This window comes from Aspergillus bombycis (genome assembly GCF_001792695.1).
Source record: "Aspergillus bombycis strain NRRL26010 chromosome Unknown contig00069, whole genome shotgun sequence".
NCBI lineage: Eukaryota > Fungi > Ascomycota > Eurotiomycetes > Eurotiales > Aspergillaceae > Aspergillus > Aspergillus bombycis.
This window is the reverse complement of record NW_019170071.1, coordinates 55,830-76,525: the sequence shown is the minus strand read 5'-3', so window position 1 is coordinate 76,525 and position 20,696 is coordinate 55,830. Positions and strand designations below refer to the sequence as shown.

Below are 20,696 nucleotides of genomic sequence, written 5' to 3'. Positions count from 1 at the left end.
TCTTACTTAGGGAAATGCATTTTGCTATAATGAATATAACCCCATGGATGCGAAAGATGGAAATTTCCGAGAAACATACTAAATCCTAAGGTAGATAACCAGAGTATCTACAGGGCCCGAAAGACACATCCACACCCCCGAACAACGAAGCAAAGCGCATGAACCTTGACTCAAAACATGTGTACGTCGCTACCGGAGTGGAACATCACCGGGAACAGATGTCTTCCCTCGTCCAAGTCCAGAACGGCCGCGTGCAATTGGGGGGGCACCATTTTGAGCGCCCCTTCCTCGACGCGGGCCTGCAGAAATCTGGCAAACAGGTCTGCTCCCATCCCCGCGGCCCCCTTACCCGCCGCGATAGCGACATCACTCAATTTCTCAAACGTGTTCCCACTAAATCTTCTAAGAAATTCCTCCAGGTCGTCGTCCGCCTGGCCATTGTTCGGGTCATTCCAAGGCTGGACTTCCAGGCTGTGAAGCTTCTGGCGTGCGCCGTCCCACAAGATGGATCGTTCAATGTACAAGCGGACCGCATGGCAGACCCGGCATTTCTTTTCGGTCATGTACTGATACCAGTAGTCTATCAATCCCTTTTCTGGGACCGCATTCTGGAAGCTGAATGCATCGGTGGCAATCCGTCGGCCGTACAGATCGCTACCGGATCCCAATTCCAGGCGACACAGAAACCAGTCTGCTCCAGCCACGCCGGAGAACCGAGCCAGCACCCATTCTCCGGCAATGGCATGCAGGTCGGGCTCCTGGACGAACCTGATCATACGGCGAACCCTTTTCTGCTCGGGGGTGATCGTACGCGAACTGCCCTTTGGTGGAGCATCCGGTGTCTCGTCGCGGGCGTCGAGTCCACTGTTGGCCACTGTCGCCACCTCGACTGGCGGCATTCTGTCTGACATGTCGTCCGCCGTCAGGCCGTCGTCGTCCTGGGCATCTTCGTCTGCAGTGGGTTTATCGTGGGGCCTCGCACCATCATTCGGTTGATTTTGGGGCTCACTCAGTTCACTCTCGACCACATGCGCCATATCGAGTTGCTGCTTCAGCGTATCTCGGTCGCAGGAGAATGCCACTAAGGCAATGGCGAAGCCAGTGCTGATGGTGCACCATCCATCGATCTTTTGCCCCTCAATAGCATTGACGACCTGCGCGCGAAGTCTGTCTTTATCCTCCATCTTGACAATAATCCTCTGGATGTCAAAGACTCCCCGGATACCGGCGCTGCTTACCACGATGGGGTTCGGGCATACCAAACGTGTGTCCCGCTCCACCGTTTGGTTTTTGTCAGGATCATTCCTCTTCTCGTCTTTCGTCTTCCTGATCCGCTCGTAGTTTTCTTCAATGATATTGTTTTGACCTTTGAGCTTTTGAGCCAGGTCTTGAATTCTCGCTTGCAGGATTTGTTCCTCAGCCCGTGGAGCTGGTCCCTGCTGCCTAACAGTCTCAGGAACTGTGTTCGGAGAGTTGCTATGACCGTCCGCATACGGCTCTGTCTCTTTCGCTATTGATCCTCGCTTGGAGCCGAACCTCGTCAATGGTAACTTTCTCGGGGAGAAGCTAGCCATCGCACCTGTCAGTTGGCTGAAGCCGGTATTCACAAATGTCGTTGGTTTGCATTGGGCCTCTTGGCCAGGCTTGTCAGTCTTCTCTTCCTTCTTGCCATTCTTGTCATCCTGGTGAGCCTTCTTTGCCTTCCGGATGTCACCAAGCATGTTAACAATGCCTTCCAAGTCGCGAGTAACAATCCTTAGTTTACTAAATTCTGCATCTTGTATGTCGCGAACAAGGCGCAATAAAGATGTTGCATCCGGGCAATCCTGCCTCAAGTCTTTGACGCGTTTCATCATCTTTACCAACAGCCACACCACATCTTTTGCTATGTCACTCTGCTGGTGACGCTCAGCCTGGAACAATTCCAGAATGCGTGTATTGGTCTTCGCCTGGTCAGCCAGATGAGGAGTTTCAATCGGATCCTTAAAGGCACCGATATTGGAAGGGTAGAGTGATCGGCCTTGGATTGGTGTGCCAGCATGCTTGCCAGACCAATTAAATACAGAAACCTCGTTGGATGAGATGACAACCTCGTCCAAAAGACGGGCAAGGGCTTTTGGCAACCCTTCCGCAGAGAAAGCCGGAAACCGCACCCCCATAATGCCCATGAGCGAGTACGCTTGGTCTGTGGGAACGGTAGTGACTCGATCGGATGCAGTAGCGAGCACATTTCTCGCCGCAGAGCTCAATGGGTCTATTCCCGTCGCCCAACTGGTAAGCTTTGACAATCGACCAAATCGCCGTATCTCCTCACGGTCTTTCTTGATATAGCTACAAATTTCATCTTTAAGTTCAGCTAACAATCGGTTGATTCTAGCTTCTCCGCTCGCAGAGGCCACCGCTTGGGCAATCTGCGCTTCAGCGGTCATGTTCGATATATGCCGTGGAGGGACGAATCCATGCGTTTCAAGTTTCCCAATCAACGTCTTGATTCGTTCCATGCTAGGGGTGTCACTCTGTAGGAGGATACTTAGTTTGTTGCACCGTCCAACTTTAATGAAGTCGGGGAAGATCTTACACTTGCTGACCCGTCTGATCCTGCATCGGTTGAATTTTTTTGCTTCGCTTGGGATGGGTTTAAGTATTGCTCGAGGAATGGTCCCACTGGGTAGTAGGGACCGATGGCATCAATTTCTCTGCTCAAGAGCTTCCATCGAGAATTGACATAGTATGTCATTTTGCTGAGTACCAGCTCTTGCAGCGTCCAACCTCGCTCCGCCCACTCGATATGGTACCCAGCATGGTGGTCTGGACAGTCTTCACCCCAGCAGTTAGGGTTGGCACAGATTTCTCCAAGATGCGAGATATTTTCCTCCACTGGGTTTAGTGTGTGACCCTCGAAGTATTCATATTCCTGCAACCACTCGGCGTGCGAGCGCCGAGTATCCAGGTGTACCAAGCAAAAGTCCGCATTAGCATACCAGTCTCCCATCAGCGCCAAAGACTCGGTCAACTCATATGTGTTGGATTTATTAATGCAACAGGTATCGAGCCACACATACTTCTTTCCCCCTTTGGAGTACGGCATCCGCTCAAAAAGCTCTTTGGCGACTTCAATCGACTCTTTGATTTTGCGGGCGGACCTTTGGCGCTGAAGGGCGGTTAGCACTTGCTCCACGAGATAAAGGGCGTGGCGATTGTTGGTGAAAAGCTTCTCCGTATCTTGCTGCGATTCAATGGCCTCCCGGGCCTTTATGAGGTCGCCATCTGCTTTGTCTCGACGGTCTTTCGCATCTTGTTGGAGGCCTTCCACTTTTGAGAGTAGCTCTGCGAATGCACTATCTCCCTTGCCATCTTGAGTGGTTCCATCCGTGGGAGCTGTGTAATGGAGATCTTTAACTGGTTCTAATAAGGTCTTGTAATGTGATCTTTCGTGCTCTGCACTGGCGAGGTATCTTTCTTTATCACGCGACTTTTTCTCGGCCTTGGCGAGCTTCTCTTTGGCCTCTTGCGCTTGGATGTACCTGTTGAGTAATTCAGGAACCGAGGGGACTGTCTCAACGTCACCGTTCGCAATGGGCAACTTCTTCTGAAGCTTGTCGATTGCTTCGCGCAAATCTTTGTCACACTTGTACGTGACGCCTTGAAGGTCGTTATGCTTCGATTCGATTCCGGGACTGGAGTCCCCGGCTGCTTCCTCTCCCTCTGACCGAGTGGAGGCTTTCGCGCCACAGAAATACCCGTAATCAATTTCAGCTCCCTTCCAGCTATGTGAGAGGATGCAGTACTGGTCTTGGGGGCCTAGGTCGACGGTGCTGACCATATTTTTCGTCTCGAGATCGATCATGCGAACCGGAGTTTTCAAGTCCTCAGCTGGCAGCATAAACCAATTTGTGGACTTAGGCTTCTCGGTGGCCTTAGGCTCTTCTTTGCTCGTGAACTTTGGCAGGATAGTTGGTTTGACTAGATAAAACAAGACTCGCCGAAGCGTGTGCTTCTGTTGAGAATGAAGGACGAGATTCCTCAGCTGGGCGACACTCGCACTCGCGGCATCAAGCAACTGGGCGCCCTCTTTGTAGAAAGTTTCAACCTTTTCTGAGGCACCCTTCTGCAACTTATGCACCGAGACATTTCCGAGTTCAAGCATGTCGGGGATCTGAATAGGAGTGGTTGGAACTTGGTTGCGAATGGAGGGCAGTAAGCCGTGGGAAACGACGAGATTATATAGCATCGACTCCGCATCGGAGAGGAGGTAATCCACACGTCAACCAAGAGGTTACGGAGAAAGGGCTAACGGAAAGACGGAAAGAACTGTTCAATGTCTTGCTCATTCCAGCAAAAGGATGCCGCGTAATTCCCCCCCGGGAAATGGACAGGCGCGAGTCATGAACCCGATATGGCACGGTCCGTTCAGGTTGTTTTCCTCGCTCGTGCATTGAGATGCATGACGGGGCGAGATACATGCATTTATCATTTACCAACCAAAAGCTGCCATACTGAGCTCGGGGCTGGTAAAGCCCCGGAACTCAGCCGCAAGTGTGTGTCATTGAATTGTACACGTCTCACATCTCACGCATCCGTATCATTTCTATCCGCCTTTGCCGGATCTAGGCCTGAAAAATGCCTCAGCTATCATCCGGACTGTGCATTCCATTCAGCAACATAACGACTAGTAGTTGGAAGACTTCGTTGGAGTTACATCGCATGGTTCCATCGGGATTCAATGAGAGATGCGTTCTCATGAGGCGTTCGCTGACACGTCATATACATTGATGTCACAATTTGCCTACCTATCATACGCTCTGCAAAGAAGGGCACTGGCTACTTGGTGTAGTACAATTTATTGTGTCAGACGAGATGATTGTTCTTCCATCATAGAGCCCTGCCCACCGTATAATAGATTGCCCCCGGGCTCTCCAAGGACGATTCCCAACGGACCTCAGCCGCCACAATGTTCTCCTACCACCGCGTTTTGAAGTTATTCGGACGGTCTATTCATGACAAGACTTTACAATGTGACTGGTACGGATGTCTTCCAGCCGTGGTGGATAGGCTTCACTGACAACATTGCAGCGACATCCATCCGTGGGAGATCACCATCAACAAAGAGCGATGGACGAACAAGATCCGACTGATTGGGTTCATTGACGTGTTCTTTGTGATTTCCTACTCGGCCAACGACCGCTTCGAGCAGGGAATCATTGTCTACAGTAAGCTGCCCGGGAATGCGAGCATCACCCACGACTGACATGCCTCAGAGGACAAACTGGCGCTAGAACAACTGACCGGACATATACCGGAAGACAAGGGCGATTCGAGCATCAATCAGACCCAAGACCAAAATAGAGAAAGTGAAAACAACACAGATAACAGTCTGTTTCCACTGGGACTCAATTTGTACTTGAAAACGAATCTAATGTAATCCAGAGAACAACGACAACGAAGAGAACAAACTGGCGCTAGAACAACCGACCGGACATACGCCGGAAAGCAAGGGCGATTCGAACATCAATCAGACCCAAGACCAAAATGGGGGGAGTAAAATCGACACAGATGACGGTCGGTTTCCACTGGCACTCAATTCGCACTTGAAAACGAATCTAATGCAATCCAGAGGACGACGACGACGAAGATAAAACACACGACCCTAAACAAGCTGCATGGAAAGAGAATCGCTCTTATAAAACGACCAGCCTGGGCCACAAAATCGAACTTCGAACCGAGTATCCCGGAGGATGGATTAAGCCATACGAAATCTGCATTCACAAGCCTATGAACTGGGCGATGGCTAGTGAGTGGACACTCCCTTAGCATATGATTCGTATCTACACAGATACACACACACACACCCAGGCAGAGAAATTAATGATAGGTTAGAGCAAGTCCGGCGCGGAATCAAGCCACACGGGATTTGGCGACTTGCTCGGGACGTGATCGATTGCGGAATCATCACCGAAGCACAGTTTCTGGGCCACATTCTCGGTGCAGTCCTGGCGGGCAGTACTGCAGATGATGTCCTGCGTAAAGTGCTCGGCGAAGTCGGTTCATACAATCACGCCAATCGACTGATATTATCGAATGATAACGTCTGATCGCGTCCACGCGCCATCCTCTCAGAAACCTTTCTGGAAGTAGCCGATGACGAGTGATTTTGGTGTAGTCAATTCGAGCTTCTGTATTTTCACCCGGAATCTCTTTTGTTTTTTTGTTTTTTGTTTTTTTTTTCTTCTTTTTCCTGCTCGTACTGTCCAATGTGAAAGTTGAATATCCCCCTCACACCATCATATCATAGTCACGCATAGTATCCCATGCATCGAGTATCGATGCTTGCCGGGGCAAATGACTAGTAGACAGACTACAAGATCCTCCCTGATCACATTTCAATTCACGATGCCCTTACTAGGTTGAGGGGATTATGCTGCTGTAGGTTCTAATTTACGTAGGAATACGCGGCACTCTAGAAATATGCCATCAGAAGCTGAGTCTGACCCACCCACCACCATGCGGAGTTACCAACAAGATCGACCGCTGAGGCTGATGGCAGTAGATAGATCAGACGTCTCTAACCAAACAAGTAGGTTCCGTGCATACACAGCTCATCAAGCAAACATGGATGAGGGCAACGTCGCATATGAACCTGCCACTCATATCCTTTTGTTTGTTTCAGCTTACCCTGCCATGCACATACTAGTATTTGATACCCACTTCCCCCTTCCCCCCGGCTGACGGGCAGTCAATCCTATTGGGTTGTGCACGGACTGGAGCGGCTGCATGGTGCTCCGAATGAAGTGGACAAGGCTGGCAATCTTGCCAAGAATATTCGGACTAGAAGGCATTCATTCCTACATCGTAGACGGAGTGCGTAATGCTACGAGGTAGCTTTGACTCTATCTATTCCTGAATTTCAATTTCACAACCACTAGGTTGATATCTGTAACCACTAGGTTGATATCTGTATACTACTCCTAAGGTTTATGGTCTGATGCCGAGCAGGCGCTGAAGACGAACCCTGGGGCATGATGTTGGGAACACCCCCGCACACTTCTTGCTCGCCAAAGACCCCACCCAGCAACACACTGCTCGAACGCTGGCGTATGGCGAAGTTGCGGCGGGTCATGCGAATGGTTCCAGCTGTGGAGGTCGACAGCAGCTAGCACCACCAACTATCATGAAACTTACAAACGGGTCCGAAGCTTCTCATCCGCAACATGCGAGATCTTAAACCCGCCGACACATAGCTTTTGGAAGACCTGATGCGGGTCATACTTAGCCGCCGCAAGCTTCATCTTGCGCACATTCTCCACGCCATAGCTGCGCAGCGGATCCTGCGACCCGTCCGCATAGTTCAGGTAGACCCAGTCGAGGTTCCCATTTTCTATCGTCGCCGCGTACGCCTTCAACTCCTCGACCCACGCCCGGATGCGCGGGTAGGCAAAGGCCTGTTGCGCGGGGGTCTTGAGCAAGACGATGGCGACGAAGAGCAGGCCGTCGACACGCTGGTTCTGCACGCCCATCACGTTGCCCCCGTTGCGCGCGGACGTCTGGCCGTAGGCTTTGGGGAGCGGCTGGAGAAGGCACTGGGTCGTGAAGTCGCCGTCCGGGATCAGTGTCTTGAGGTCGGCTACGAGGCGCTCGTGCAGCTCGGTCGCTTTGGCGACGATGCGCGCGTCGTTGGCGAACGTCGCCGTGTAGAAGGTCGACTGGTGGTCTCCCGGCGAGACGTCGTACTCTGACACCCCGCCCAGCACCGTCGTCTGTTTGCATGTGTCCATGATCGCGGGCAAGTCCTTGAATCCGTGGTATGCTGGCGCATCTGCAATGCCGGCGAGTTGCGCGATGGCGATGACCACAACTATATCCTTGAAGTCGGGCTGTTTTCATGTAAGTCTTCTAGCTGCTGATCAAGGGTGACTTCGGACATACTAGGAGGGAAGAGACACATGGTAAGTTAAGAGAGTCATATACAGTCGCCCGCAGGCAGCAGCAACTCACCCGTATATGTGTGAAACCAGAGCATGTGGCTATCGGGGTCCGAGTGCACACTGGCCGTGAACCGCACCAGCGCCTCGGTAGCTTGCGGCGTGACCTGTTTCGGGTAGATCTTCAGGCCGCCAAAGATACCGTCGCTCTTCAGCGCATGCATCTTGTAGTTCGTCACGATACCGAAGTTATTCGAACCACCCTTGAGCGCGTAAAACAGATCGCTGTACTCCTCCACCGTGGCCGTGACGATGCGCCCATCCGCAAGCACAACCTCAAACGAAACCACGTCGTCGCAGGTGAACCCGCGTCGCCCCGTGGAGAAGGAGATCCCACCGCCCAGGATCAAGCCCCCCACGCCGACGGTGCCGTTACGACCGCCGGCGACGATGCGGCCGTGCTTGTCCAGCTCGCCGTAGACGTCGCGCCAGCGGCCCCCGGGGCCGATGTCGACCGTCTCGGAGGCGGCGTCGAAGCGCGTCCAGCTCAAGAGGCTGAGGTCGATGGTGACGCCGCCGCTAATGTTGTTTGCGCCGGCATGTGGCGTGTGGCCGCCGCTGCGGACGGCGAACTGCGCTTGCTTGTCGGCTAGCGTCTTGACAATGGTCGAGACCTCGCTGGCCGAGCGCGGCCGCACGATGCACGCGGGCTGGAGGCGCGCCTGTTGCGACCAGTAGCTCTGCTCCCGCGCCGTGTACTCTGCACTGTCGGGCCAGAGCACTTGACACTCGATTCGGGCCTCGGCCAAGGCTTGCGCCAGGACGGATCCCTGCGTGGATGAGGGTGTCGTCATTGTCGATTTTGCCGTGCAGCTAGGTTCTCAAGACAGGGGAGGCTCCAAAACTTAGCGCCTTGCGCCTACGACGGATACATCGACCTGGGGGAATAAATAGTGGAGCATAGTGGATCATGCCATATGTGTGTCCCATCGTTGTCGAGAATCTATGTAAAACGCGTTGTGTCTGGACGTCGACGGGTGGTCGGGGATGAATGGCTTACATGCATGATGACTTACAGAGTGATTAGGGTTGGTAGTAGTTACGGGTACGGGCCAGACCCCACCATGCGGGCTTACTTCTTACGTCCAGGTTCCCGGTAATCAAGATCCGCGGCTAGTAACCCTAACTGGATCTTATCAGTGTCGAAGCTTTCCGGCGTGTCAGCTTACGTTGGATCTTAATTGCACGCATGATTATCTTGTTAAGTAATCCTTGTAATTAGAAGGTAACGAGTCCGTCCATGGGTACCTACAGTGTAGGGGTTTAATCTGGTCAAGGCCAGTTGTCATCTTAATGACATAGGTAACTACACGGGCAGAGGTATAATCTCTGGTGGAGAATGATGATCAGAGGTAAGAGAGGGGTGGGGCGCTGACACGAGGGAGCACGCCTTGGGATCACCGACACTGTCGCCTCCATGTCACTTCTAGGGCACAGTACTTAGGTCGTGCGCATTTCCTATGCTCTCACGATCGATGCAATTCACACGGACGTCTTTCTGTATACATTCGGTCTCAATCCATCGTTTTAAGAGTAAACAACCTTCCCTATATTCTTCCACACCAGCAATCTCGACAACCAGCTTCTAGAAACGACCACACAAAATGGAGCCCATCACAGTCTACTACTCCGGTCAGTGCAACAACCCACATCTTGTGCAACATCAGCAGAGACACTGACAGCTTCACAGGGGAGGCCTTCAATCCGTGGAAGGTATGTCACAGAAAGAACACTAGGCTCACTGCCCCCCCCCCCCCCCCGCTGACGCTAACGCTCTCACCAGGTCGTCCAGATTCTCGAAGAGCTCAGCCTGCCCTACACGCTGAAGAACATCCAGTTCGACAAGGTCAAGGATACCGAGCTGACCAGCGTCAACCCCAACGGCGCGTGCCGGCCATCATCGACCCAAACACCAACCTGACGCTGTGGGAGTCGGGCGCCATCGCCGAATACGTAGGTCCGCGAACAGTTCCCTCCGTGATCACACCGCGAGCCCTGACACTGTCCCCCACAGCTTGTTGAGCAATATGATACGAATCATCTCATATCCTACGACACTTTAATCGAAAAGAACCAGGCCCGTCAGTTCTCTCACTTCCAGGCGTCCGGCCACGGACCCCCGAACGGTCAGGCCGTGTGGTAAGGCTCCTCTGACGAGTTCCCCCTACGACACTTGACTGACGAGATTTCTTTTCCGGCAGGTTCATGATGTACCACCCGGAGAAGGTCGCATCCGTCATCGAGCGGTTCCAGAATGAGACGGAGCGCGTCGCCCGAGTTTTGGATGGCATCCTGGCTCAAAATGGGACTGGCTGGCTGGTCGGTGATAAATGCACCTATGCTGACCTGTCGTTTTACCTCTGGGGTCTGGCGAAAGATCTGGCCTGGCCGGCAAAATGGGATAATGCCGAGCTGCCGCACTACACGGCTTGGATGAAGAGCATGGGAGAGCGGCCGGCGACGAAGAAGACGATGGCGCTGCGGGAGGAGAAGTCCTGAAAGGCGGATCAGAGAATGTCACCACCGAAACTGGAATAAGCGGTAGTGATTTCGCAGGGTAAATCAGCAGTACTAAACTTTAAGTAGCAAAACAGATCAGTTCTTTTGGGTGTCTTTTTCCGTAGGATCCTCCTAGTGTGATTGGCCGACGGTACCCTTGTGCCTTAACGATCGATACGCTCTGTGGTGTGTCGTATTGTGGTGGTGGTCGTATATCATCGCCGAGGAAAGCCCGTTGGATCCTACTGTGATGAGATCCCGGTGGATCCCCGAGGCTTAGTAAAGTTTGGCAAAGCAAGGGATCATCCTCCTGCCATTCGTAGGCTCGTTTCATTCGAGATTATTTGTCAGATTACTAGTGCTATTAATAGCGGGGAGCATCGGAGAGAAACCGAAGGACTTTAACCGGAGTGGATAAATGCCCACCAGGTACTACTACTAGTAGTAGTAGTAGTAGTAGTAGTAGTAGTAGTCGTGGATGGCAGAGATAAGGGACCCTGTGCGTTGCTGGTCATCGTCAAAGTCTCCATCTCGCTTACGGAGTAAAGTTATCGACGAGTGAATTGTTTCCCGAAACCTAAACAGATTACCTTCAGGGTGTTGACGGTCGAGTGTATCGCAATGTTGGATGCGATCCTCTATTCAGAGTGGTGCCATTGGTCGAGCTGATAGTGGAGGATCATTCGTACCGCTCATTGGCTGATCGTAAATGCATGGCGGTTGCTCGGACACTCACTAGTCCTAGTTCGCCCTAGTTAGCCCTAGTTCGTTACTGTGGGCATTGACAAGACGGATCAAGGCTGCCAGCATTCCCTCCAGATCGACCAGGCACATGGGGTGGATCGCTGACGGTGTGTTTGTCGTCCAAATGAAGTTCACTTCACGTTCACCAGAACCTTAACCGTTACCGATCAGGTCAGTTGACCCAGCCCAGACGGCAGATCAACATTCGTATCTGTCCCTCCGAAGGAAGATGATGCTCTCGAACGATCTGCGGGTGGGATTGGCAGAGAGAGCGCAGGAGAGGCCCGAGGGTCCATCATAGTGTCAAGCTTTTATAGTTCCGGCTAGGGTATCCGTTCCTTTTCGGCCCCTTCGCCGCGTCCTACCCAAAAATCCACTAATCACCACCAGTCATCTCGCATGTCTGCTAACTGGAATCTGATAATGCGCCCTCGTTCTCTAGACCTGGGGATCGTGCCTCAATCCCGCCAGCCCCACTTCGGTGCGATTCGTAAGTCTTAGCTACCCTGGATGTTGGTTCTGCAGGCCATTTCATTCGCGTTTTAGGGCAGATTCCACTGCGATACCCGCACGAGGTTACATCGCGTTACAACTTTACCCTCACGTCCACGAATCATTGCCAGTTGGGAACGCTCCACCTTTATCGTCAGACGGTAGCGGTTCCTCTGCGCTGCATGTTCGAATCCTGCCTCTGCCAGACTCGGTTTGATGGAGAATGGAACGGTGGTCCAGACGTGCTGACAGGCACTGTTATACGAGACTGAGGTCGGCCTCTACCGCGGCACCGCCACTATGGCCCCCACGACCACTATAGGGCCCCCCACCGGTGGTACCTTTGTATTTGTAAATGTACACACTCGCCATGGTTTCTAAGAGCCGCTTCTTTGGCCCTTCTTCGACTTGAGTAGCCATTGTTGCAACTGAGATATTGGCCCAAAATGGAAGACATCAACACCATGGACATCCTCGACCCGGTTGACCGCCGTCGCGCACAAAACCGTCTGGCACAACGCCGTTTTCGAAGTAAGTCACCCCCAGTAGTAGCCGCCCTGGGGCATCGTTCTTCAACTGACAAGATTCTGCTCCACGAAGAACGTTGTCAGCAAAGGCTCCGACAAAGCGTGGCGATCCAGACCGAAGGCGCTTCAGCATCTGAATCCTGTTCATCGTGTACGTCCGGAGACACGGCACCGCACTACCTGACTTTACAATCGGACATCCTCCCGGACGCCACCAAAGAACCCGAGCATTCGCTGTTCTCCGATCACATTGACACCTTTCTCATCCCGGAGCACATCTTCCCACCCACACCGGAACATACGCATCTCTCCGACACATTACCATCGTCGTCGTCGGGTGACGGGGACAGCGGAGACCCATTGGTGGGCGTGGAGGCACAACCAGACACGGTGAACCACAGCGTGGACCACACCGGGTCGACGGGAGTTCCACGCGCCGCCTCGTTGCCCACCGCCGCCAGCTGGAAAAGCCCGCTGCACGTCGCCGCACAGGAAGGGTATGGGGGCATTGTCCAATTGTTACTCGAGCATAACGCCGACTGTAACGAGAAGGATAGCGACGGCCTGACCCCGCTCGCACACGCGATCCGGGGCGATCATGAGGCGGCCGTCCGCCTCCTACTCTCCCACGGCGCTCGGCTCGACTACACAGACGGCCCGGGCTGTTCGGTGTTCCACTGTGCGGTCATCCATCGTCGGGAGGCACTCCTGCGCCTGTTTGCCAACCATTGTGCCGCCAATCTGGCCTTGCTGGACGCCTTGGATGTGGAGGGCATGACGCCGCTGCACCGGGCCGTGGTCACCAATTTCGAAGCCGGCGTGCGCATATTACTGCATCACGGTGCCAGCGTGCATCACCGAGCCCAAAACGGCCGATAGCCCCTTTTCTGTAATGATCCACGACATAATGCGCATGCCCTAGATAGAAGCGCGCATGGAGCGCGCCGGCTACAGTGTCTCTCTTCCAGCTCCCTATAGATAGAATGAGCAACCACGTTGTGTTTAGATTAGCGGCTTTTCTAGCATAGGACACATAACCGAAGTTCTTTTCTCTCTTGGTGTGCGTGATTGTGCTGTAGTCGGATTCATTTTCCATCAGCCTGAAGATGTGGCGGGGGCTTACCAGTAGTAGCTCAGCCGCCTGCCGCTGATCTGCTGCTGACTCACAATGCTTAGTTATTTTTAAGTTTGACTAGTTAGCCAAAAGGTGCTTATGTTAGCTAAGCTCCTTGAACGCGTAGTAGCTATGGAGTATGAAACTTCATATCCTCGTATATTCAGTTCAACGATCAGAAGTGCGAACAAAGGTCCTTTTGAGCGATGCACAATGTCCATCCGGACGGTCGATCATGCAACCTCTCATTCCACAGACATTCCCCTCGCCGTCGTGTCAGCGCCCCACCCGGCGAGGCAGGGAGTCGCTGACCTCCGATCATAATCCGACGCCTGATTATATTTCTCAGTAAGATGGGTGATCACCAGACAGTACGGGCAAGCTGGTGAATGCGCTGACACGATGGATGCCTCTCGACATCTCTCATCTGGGGCAAACCGGAGAACCTTGCTCCCCGGACGGCCGCCCTGAGATGGGCTGTAACCAGCCATCCTCCTTCCTACTGCCCCAACGGCTCAACTGAACCTGGCTTCCAGGGCCACCAGCGGCCCAAGTGCCAGGATGGCCGTGAAGAGCGGCAGCGCTTCTACTCAACCGAGCTCGACCCTCCCCCAGCGTATCGCATCGACATCTTCGAGGCACAGGAGGTGGCGAAGGCTGCGGCACAGTGACGAGAAACCATCAACATTGAGCAGCGTCAAGACCAGCACATCCTGGAGACGGCATCCACGAGATCGTTATACTAGCGCACGGTACTGCCTACCCTTGACTCATCGTGATCGTGACCGATCCCAAGTTTGGGAAAGACACGTCCGTCACATAGTAACGTTGATTAACTTTCTTCCTCCGCCAGGTCATGAAGCCCGACGTCTCCTTAATGTAGTTGGTTTAGCTTTGGCGACCTATCATCGACATTAATGATAAGTATTCACTGTGATGGCGATAAAGTCCCCTGAATCAGGCACGCTCAGAGTTAGATTATAGATATCCCCATGGCATGTTGCCTTTGTGCCATATCTCCCAGCCCTTGAATCCAATGCCCTGTCGTGGTTACTTGGGTCTTGGTTATATACTCGATGGTGGGGTTTAATATGGGTACATCTCTGCGAGAGGCTTTATTTTTCTCTGTATCACGAATCTCACTGTTGTTCAGCACTTTTTGTGTGTTTCGGACGAAGACATAGATAGATAATGAACTGTGTCTGCTCTATACTCCTGTTGATAAGATATATGTGTTTATTCTTCAAGCTCTAGCATGAATATCTAGGTGTCTACGAGATTTTCCAGAACGACTTCAAAGACCTGCCGGTCTCTAATCAATGATTCCTATCCTGGAAACCAAGCACGAAAATAATACTAGATGCACTCTTGTCCTGGCTGTTAGTTACTACGATATATCTACTCTAGAGTACTCTTATCAACTAACAGAAGGCAGAAACTGCAGTGATGAATCATAAGGAGATATATAGCTGAGACAATGTCTGTTAACTAAGCGATGGAAGCGAGAGTGCATGAACAGCTCGATGGAAAAGTTAGATTCGTTAAAAGGACAGGTTGTCTACAGAACTGTATTGTATGAGTATGATCGCCTGCATCTGGGACATGGTTAACTAAGATTCTCTGGGTACAGAATGCCCTAACTTATACTCTGTACACTATACTGGTTAGACTTTAGAGATATTCGATGGACCCGCATGAATTGTTAAAACTGAATGTATAGATTTATATAGCTGTATGTATATCTATAGCAACGGCCTATCTTAAACGCGATCCTTCAAATAAATACGTAGACTATAGATAAACTGTGATTATCACTATAGCAGAGAAAGAAGTGCCCTCACTTCAGGCTCTTTGGAGCCCGTGTCCTGCCAAGATGCTCTTTGCGTCTTGTTCAAGACGATGATGATGACAATGGCCCTTTCCTTATTCCCTAGCATGATGAAAGTAATATAATGACAGGGGGTAGGGTCTCCTTCCATTTCTACGCGGGCTTTGTGGAACTCAGTTACTTCCTAGGCCAGGCTACCTCAGGCCATATCGCAGACACAGATACCAAGTCTCTAGCTTCCTACCAGGCGGGTTAGTTTTGGGGGTTGGCCCGATTTTCTATTATTGTATAGCAATACAATCCGTGCTAACTGATTGGGCTAGTCAGGGTTGACATTGTGACAGCGAATATTGGGGCTTTTGAATGCTTTGTGAGTATGTATAAGCAATAGTTAATGTGAGGCTATCTGACATTAGCACCTGTGGAGCTTCAAGGGGAAATAGTTGATTAAATGACACTTCTCTAGGATTATATTGTGCAGTAGTAATTATACAGTACAGGTGTTTTTACTTGAGGCCATTCAGTTCGAATTTATCTAATGGTAGGGGAGGGAATGGTACTATACCCTTAGTCTTACTGGGGTGTTGGCGGCGGAGGTTGGTGCTGGGTATTTTGGGTCCTTACTGGTTTATATGGTTACTTGGCTTGTTTATGGTGTTGTGTATTTTGATATATATGTGCCTTGGTTGAATCCAGACCTGAATTATATCTATACTGCGCCTTGTCAGTATCACTGATCGTGAAAGAATGGTAAAGATCCAACGTAAGCCTTGACGTTCTGGAAATACGCCTTGACATAAGTTATGCGAAAAGGTGATTACTTCATTCTGCTAAACCAAAACGAAAACCATTCGCCTTAGCCTTGCATAGCAACAATGCTGCCTTCTCACCAAACCCCATCGATAGGCATTGACGCCCACATTAGACAGTAAATTGTCCTCACAGCTGCTCATACATAACATCTGTCCGCAAGGTATACTTCGTCCCCCGAAACACCGAATCCCCACCGTGAAGCAGATCATTCTGCTGAAACACAAGCACCGACCCCATTTTGGGGAAAACCCTCAACTGCCTCTCCTTCTCCTCATACCGAGGAAGAAAAGACGTAGCGCCCCCGAGCAACTTGCCCTCAACATCCAAGTTCGCTTGTCCCTCTCCTTTCTCCACCCGCGTCTGCTCGCGCACCAGTTCCTTGAGATCCTGCTCCCCGTCGCCATTCAGATACAACTGAATGGTATAGTACGACTTCTCCTTCCGATCGGGGGTGGTGTAGCACGCATCCCAGTGCGGCTTGAAGTACTCACCACCTTCATACTTGAGGAACCGGAGTCGTTCATTCAGTCTCGTCAATTTGTAGGTCTTATTCCGGCCCGCGAGCCCGGTGACAAAGGGATGGTTCTCCAGTCGATCGATGTCGAGGTCTCGCAGAAAGGGCATTAATCGATTTAATAGCTTCTCGGCGAGTTCGGGTGTGTCCCAGATAATACGGCCGCAGTTGCGGGTGTCTGTTACGAGTTTTTGTCGCCCGTTACCCATGTTGACCATGGCGCGTTCCCAGACGGGTGTGGCGGATTGGGGAGTTAGGGTTGATGCTTCCGCGAGACGGATCAACTCGTTGCATTCTTCTTGGGTGAGTATGTGGTCTATTATCGCTGCGAAGCGGTTCTTGTATTCGGGCAGTGGGGGGTCGGAGGTTGCGAAGTCGATTTTGTGGTATTTGGCTCCCGACGGTGCTTGTGGGAGGAGAAAGTTGGGGTTGGTTTGCAGGCTCATGGTTGCGAATATGTGATGTGATAATGTTTGGGATATGTCCAAACGGTGGGCTGCATCTTGTATTTAAAGTGCCTTTGGGGGCCTGATGCCTAGTGCTCTTTTTCTGCCTTACGGGGCTGCCTGGGAGGCTGAGTCACAACATGATCCTGCCATGTCATCCGTTGTATGACCAGTATGATGGATGCTCGTGTGTATTATATGTTTTTTACTGCGTGTTCATAGTGGCGAGTTTCCGTGAGCTGCACAATGAGCCGTCCTTCAAATGACCTAATGAGTCCAGCTCATCCTGGAAATGCCTAAGGGCATTCTGTGAAACTCAGGATATCTACCTTGCGTAAATCAGCTTTGTTGTCTATTGTGGTAAGATAAACTACCAACCTCGAATTTCCGACAGATAAAAAGAGTCAAGTCAAATCTAACTAGTCATATTCGAATCTTGAAGCATCTTGAGGTGAACAGGCTGCTTCACCGTGGAATCCACATCTCTGGTTGTACTATTTTCATGTCATCGCATTGCGATTCTCATTTGGATGAGGTGATGGCTATATCTCAAACTTGACACGACGCTCCAGATCAGACATTGCATAAAAGACGGAAGCAAGTCTATGAGCTGATGTGGAAGTTCCAATATGCGTCCTCACAGGGATTGAGGAACAATGATAGAAAGTCTTAGCGTGGCCTCGGTCTCAAAAGATCAGATCGAATCCAGCAACTGCCAATCAAGAAAGTCGATTTCACCCTCCCATCCTCTTATGATGTGTAGTTATAAATAGAAGAGCTTCGAAGCAACGTCGTACGACGTGATAATAAGTCATGAGGGTTCAACCCTGGCCTCGAGACGAGACAACAAGGCCTAACAAAGCCTAGCCCCGACGGTCGAGGCTCGCGTAAACGCCGTGCTTAACACTATTAGCTCTGCCAAGGAATGCTCCGTATCATCCACGGGGTTCCTGACGATCGGAGTTCCCCCGGGATCAGAAACTGGCCAGTCGTGGAGACTTCGAGAAAGCCGAGTACGCGTCATATTCTGAATCGTATCTGGGGTCTGAGCGGAAGGCGGGGTAAATCCTTAAGCATTAATAAACTTGGGGTCAAAGTGTATTGGCAGATGCGTTATCGGTCTCTCTGTTCTAGACAGGATTAAAATCGGGTGTTGATGATAGCCCAATGAGGCCATCGGAGTATAGCCGCATTGAGAGATGTGAAATGATGGGAACCACGCCGACAAATGCATGCTATGCGGAGTACTTTTGCTCAGTAATAGATTATTTGTATTGTCAAAAGCAGTGTTGCAATTCCCCATCCTGAAGTTCCGTCTGACCGCATGTATCGCTCAGTGTTTGATGAAAGTTGCATTCATTGCAAGTGGAAGTGGGCCAAATCTCTGCTGGTCACACGGGCAGTGTGTGGGCGGGCTTTTGTTGCCGTTAGACTCCAACATCGAGACCGTTCTCTGTGGGATGGCCGAGGCACAGACCACATTTGGTGGGATTCTGGAATCTGGGGATCGTATCCAGGGAAATCGGCCTGTCAATGTGATTGGCCTTAGGTAATTTTATATTTTCTTCAAGGGATCGGTCCGACAGGATCGGATTACCCCGGATCACTTGTCGTATATTCTTGGCTCAGAGGTTGGAAGACAGCCTCTGTAGTGACTGCCACCAGGTGCATGTTATGTCACCCGGATCAATCTTCGAACAAACGTGAACTTGTACATTCACAAACAAATACAAGACTATCGGGGTAATTCTAGAGTCATGTTTATTTAATTTTGGTCGAGATGGCTGTTCTGAAGATAAGAGAATTCAGAGCCGATCCCTGGCGAATGCAGGAGCGTCCACTAATGGGATCTGGTCCTTCAGGTCCGGTTGTGAACCGCGGCCATTATTGGACAATTCCATACAAACAAACTCCAATTGTCAAATAATCTACTTGACTTTCTATCAATAGTACAAAGTATAAGATGCTCACGGGGACAGGCACAGACAATAAGGGTTCAAATTTGGTTCTGGGGTCTGGAGTACCGAGGGAGTGAAACCAACAAACTGGGGCCGTCGTTTCCCACGCAAATTCCCCGGAAGTTCCCAAAAGGGTAAGCAGCTTCCCACTGAGAATTGTGTTCCATCGCCTCCGGAAGGGAGCTTTAGCGATGCGCCACATTCGAGTTTCCAAAAATCTGATGGTCACACGGTACCGTCGCGGATCCATCTCGGTTGGCCGAACTGATAAATCAATCGATTTTTTTCATCGTTGCTTATCCTTAGTACTGATATGCCTGTGTTTTGTGTTGGCTGTGTATGTCTATTATCAAGTGACTGTCATATGATATGACCTAAATATAGACCACATTTCCGTGGAGTATGTATTGTGTACACAATACCACCAATCTCTCTTCTCTGAGCTATCAGGTTTACTGTATATATTCTAGTAGCGTTAATCGAAACTGCATTAACAGGTGCACTATGCAGAGCCTCAGGATGTTTAATATGGTTAAAGATCGGAAATAGAAAAATTGGACGGGAACATCTAAGGAAAATGCGAATTGACCAATGATAGTGGAGATCGTGACTTAGACTAGGGACTTCCAATGAGTACTACTATTAGTAGTAGTGATCCCTGAACATGTCAAATTCAAAGAGATTTTAGGCCAGTAAAAGTTGTGATTAGTACCGGAAATCCCAATGTGTCCAAGGAAGTCGAGGGGTGACTCAAAATATGATGAACTGACGTGGAATTGGCCAGAGCCATCTTCTGCATCCTGCAATCTGCGTGTTTGATGACTGTCGGTAAGATTGGCAATAGAAACCAGGGTGATCTCTGAATTACCCCGTGACCACATCCCCAGACGCGCGGGTCGTCGAATGTTCCAGGAGTACACTTGTTTTCTTCCAGAACAAGGTAAACAGCCCCGTGACCAGCCCCGACAGCTGGTCCAGTGTTCTCGACCCGCCCACTTACCGACTCCTTGGGGAACCCGCCCACCTGAAGTCCCGCCTTAAGCTTCTTTTGTCCGCCGCGCCGGGTTGCCCAAACAAGGAACCCGAGTCCGCCACTGCCACTGTCATGTATCCTCTGGTATCTAGTACTTGGTTTTTATTTTTATTTTATTGTTATTTATTTTTAATCTTATTTTTTTTTTCAGTGGTACTATTGTGTTCTCGGCGCAACATAGCGTGGTTGTGATAAGTGATCCTCGTAGGGCATCTGGATAATTATGATATCAAACTGGAGTCATCAGCCCGTCATGCTCGCGATACCAAATCACCTACGAACATCCAAGTTAACCAAGTTGGCTTGGATTTATCTCGTATGACATATCTCAGCTCATCGAGTCATTACTCAGTAGCATGTTGGTGGTTTTACTTGAAACATGACGATTGTAGCAGAGCACTAGTATTGTAGGATAGCCCCATCCAGGGTATCAACCGGATTAAGGTAGGAGTATCAAATTCATAGTAAACGTGGTGATCAACATTCCCCTTTCTTGCCACGAAGAAAGACCAAGTGACCACTGATGGTGGGCCCGAAGTCTTCATCGTTCATGCATTCCCCCGGGTCTGGACCGAACCCACCATTCACGGCTCCCTCGCAGCCTTCCTATTTTGGCTCCCTTACCAACTTTTTCTCTGCTCACATGAGGCCTCATGACATTCCCAGACCCAGAGTGATTCTTTCCCCCGGCAGTCGTCAATGTCCAGTGTGAAGTATATAAGTATGACATTTCTCGTGTTGAAGTGACT

At 50.8% G+C, this 20,696-nt stretch overlaps 6 protein-coding genes across 6 annotated transcripts; 3 read left to right on the top strand and 3 right to left on the bottom strand.

Moving 5' to 3' along the window:
• Positions 1–78: 78 nt before the first annotated feature.
• Positions 79–4,147, bottom strand: ABOM_008050 (uncharacterized protein; the record flags this gene model as incomplete). The annotated part of the gene is made up of 3 exons (XM_022535179.1): positions 79–107; positions 194–2,516; positions 2,579–4,147. The coding sequence occupies 3 exons, from the start codon at positions 4,145–4,147 to the stop codon at positions 79–81; spliced, it is 3,921 nt and encodes a 1,306-aa protein (XP_022387220.1).
• Positions 4,148–4,951: 804 nt separating this feature from the next.
• Positions 4,952–6,092, top strand: ABOM_008049 (uncharacterized protein; the record flags this gene model as incomplete). The annotated part of the gene is made up of 4 exons (XM_022535178.1): positions 4,952–5,022; positions 5,074–5,210; positions 5,615–5,795; positions 5,873–6,092. The coding sequence occupies 4 exons, from the start codon at positions 4,952–4,954 to the stop codon at positions 6,090–6,092; spliced, it is 609 nt and encodes a 202-aa protein (XP_022387206.1).
• Positions 6,093–7,175: 1,083 nt separating this feature from the next.
• Positions 7,176–8,773, bottom strand: ABOM_008048 (FAD-binding oxidoreductase; the record flags this gene model as incomplete). Its single annotated transcript, XM_022535177.1, has 2 exons — positions 7,176–7,871; positions 8,060–8,773. The coding sequence occupies 2 exons, from the start codon at positions 8,771–8,773 to the stop codon at positions 7,176–7,178; spliced, it is 1,410 nt and encodes a 469-aa protein (XP_022387207.1).
• An 810-nt stretch (positions 8,774–9,583) lies between these two features.
• On the top strand, positions 9,584–10,478 carry ABOM_008047 (uncharacterized protein; the record flags this gene model as incomplete). Its single annotated transcript, XM_022535176.1, has 5 exons — positions 9,584–9,615; positions 9,670–9,692; positions 9,763–9,932; positions 9,994–10,118; positions 10,181–10,478. 5 exons carry the CDS (start codon positions 9,584–9,586, stop codon positions 10,476–10,478), a joined length of 648 nt encoding a protein of 215 aa, XP_022387258.1.
• Positions 10,479–12,160: 1,682 nt separating this feature from the next.
• On the top strand, positions 12,161–13,120 carry ABOM_008046 (uncharacterized protein; the record flags this gene model as incomplete). The annotated part of the gene is made up of 1 exon (XM_022535175.1): positions 12,161–13,120. The coding sequence occupies one exon, from the start codon at positions 12,161–12,163 to the stop codon at positions 13,118–13,120; it is 960 nt and encodes a 319-aa protein (XP_022387259.1).
• Positions 13,121–16,122: 3,002 nt separating this feature from the next.
• Positions 16,123–16,956, bottom strand: ABOM_008045 (uncharacterized protein; the record flags this gene model as incomplete). Its single annotated transcript, XM_022535174.1, has 1 exon — positions 16,123–16,956. The coding sequence occupies one exon, from the start codon at positions 16,954–16,956 to the stop codon at positions 16,123–16,125; it is 834 nt and encodes a 277-aa protein (XP_022387260.1).
• Positions 16,957–20,696: the final 3,740 nt, after the last annotated feature.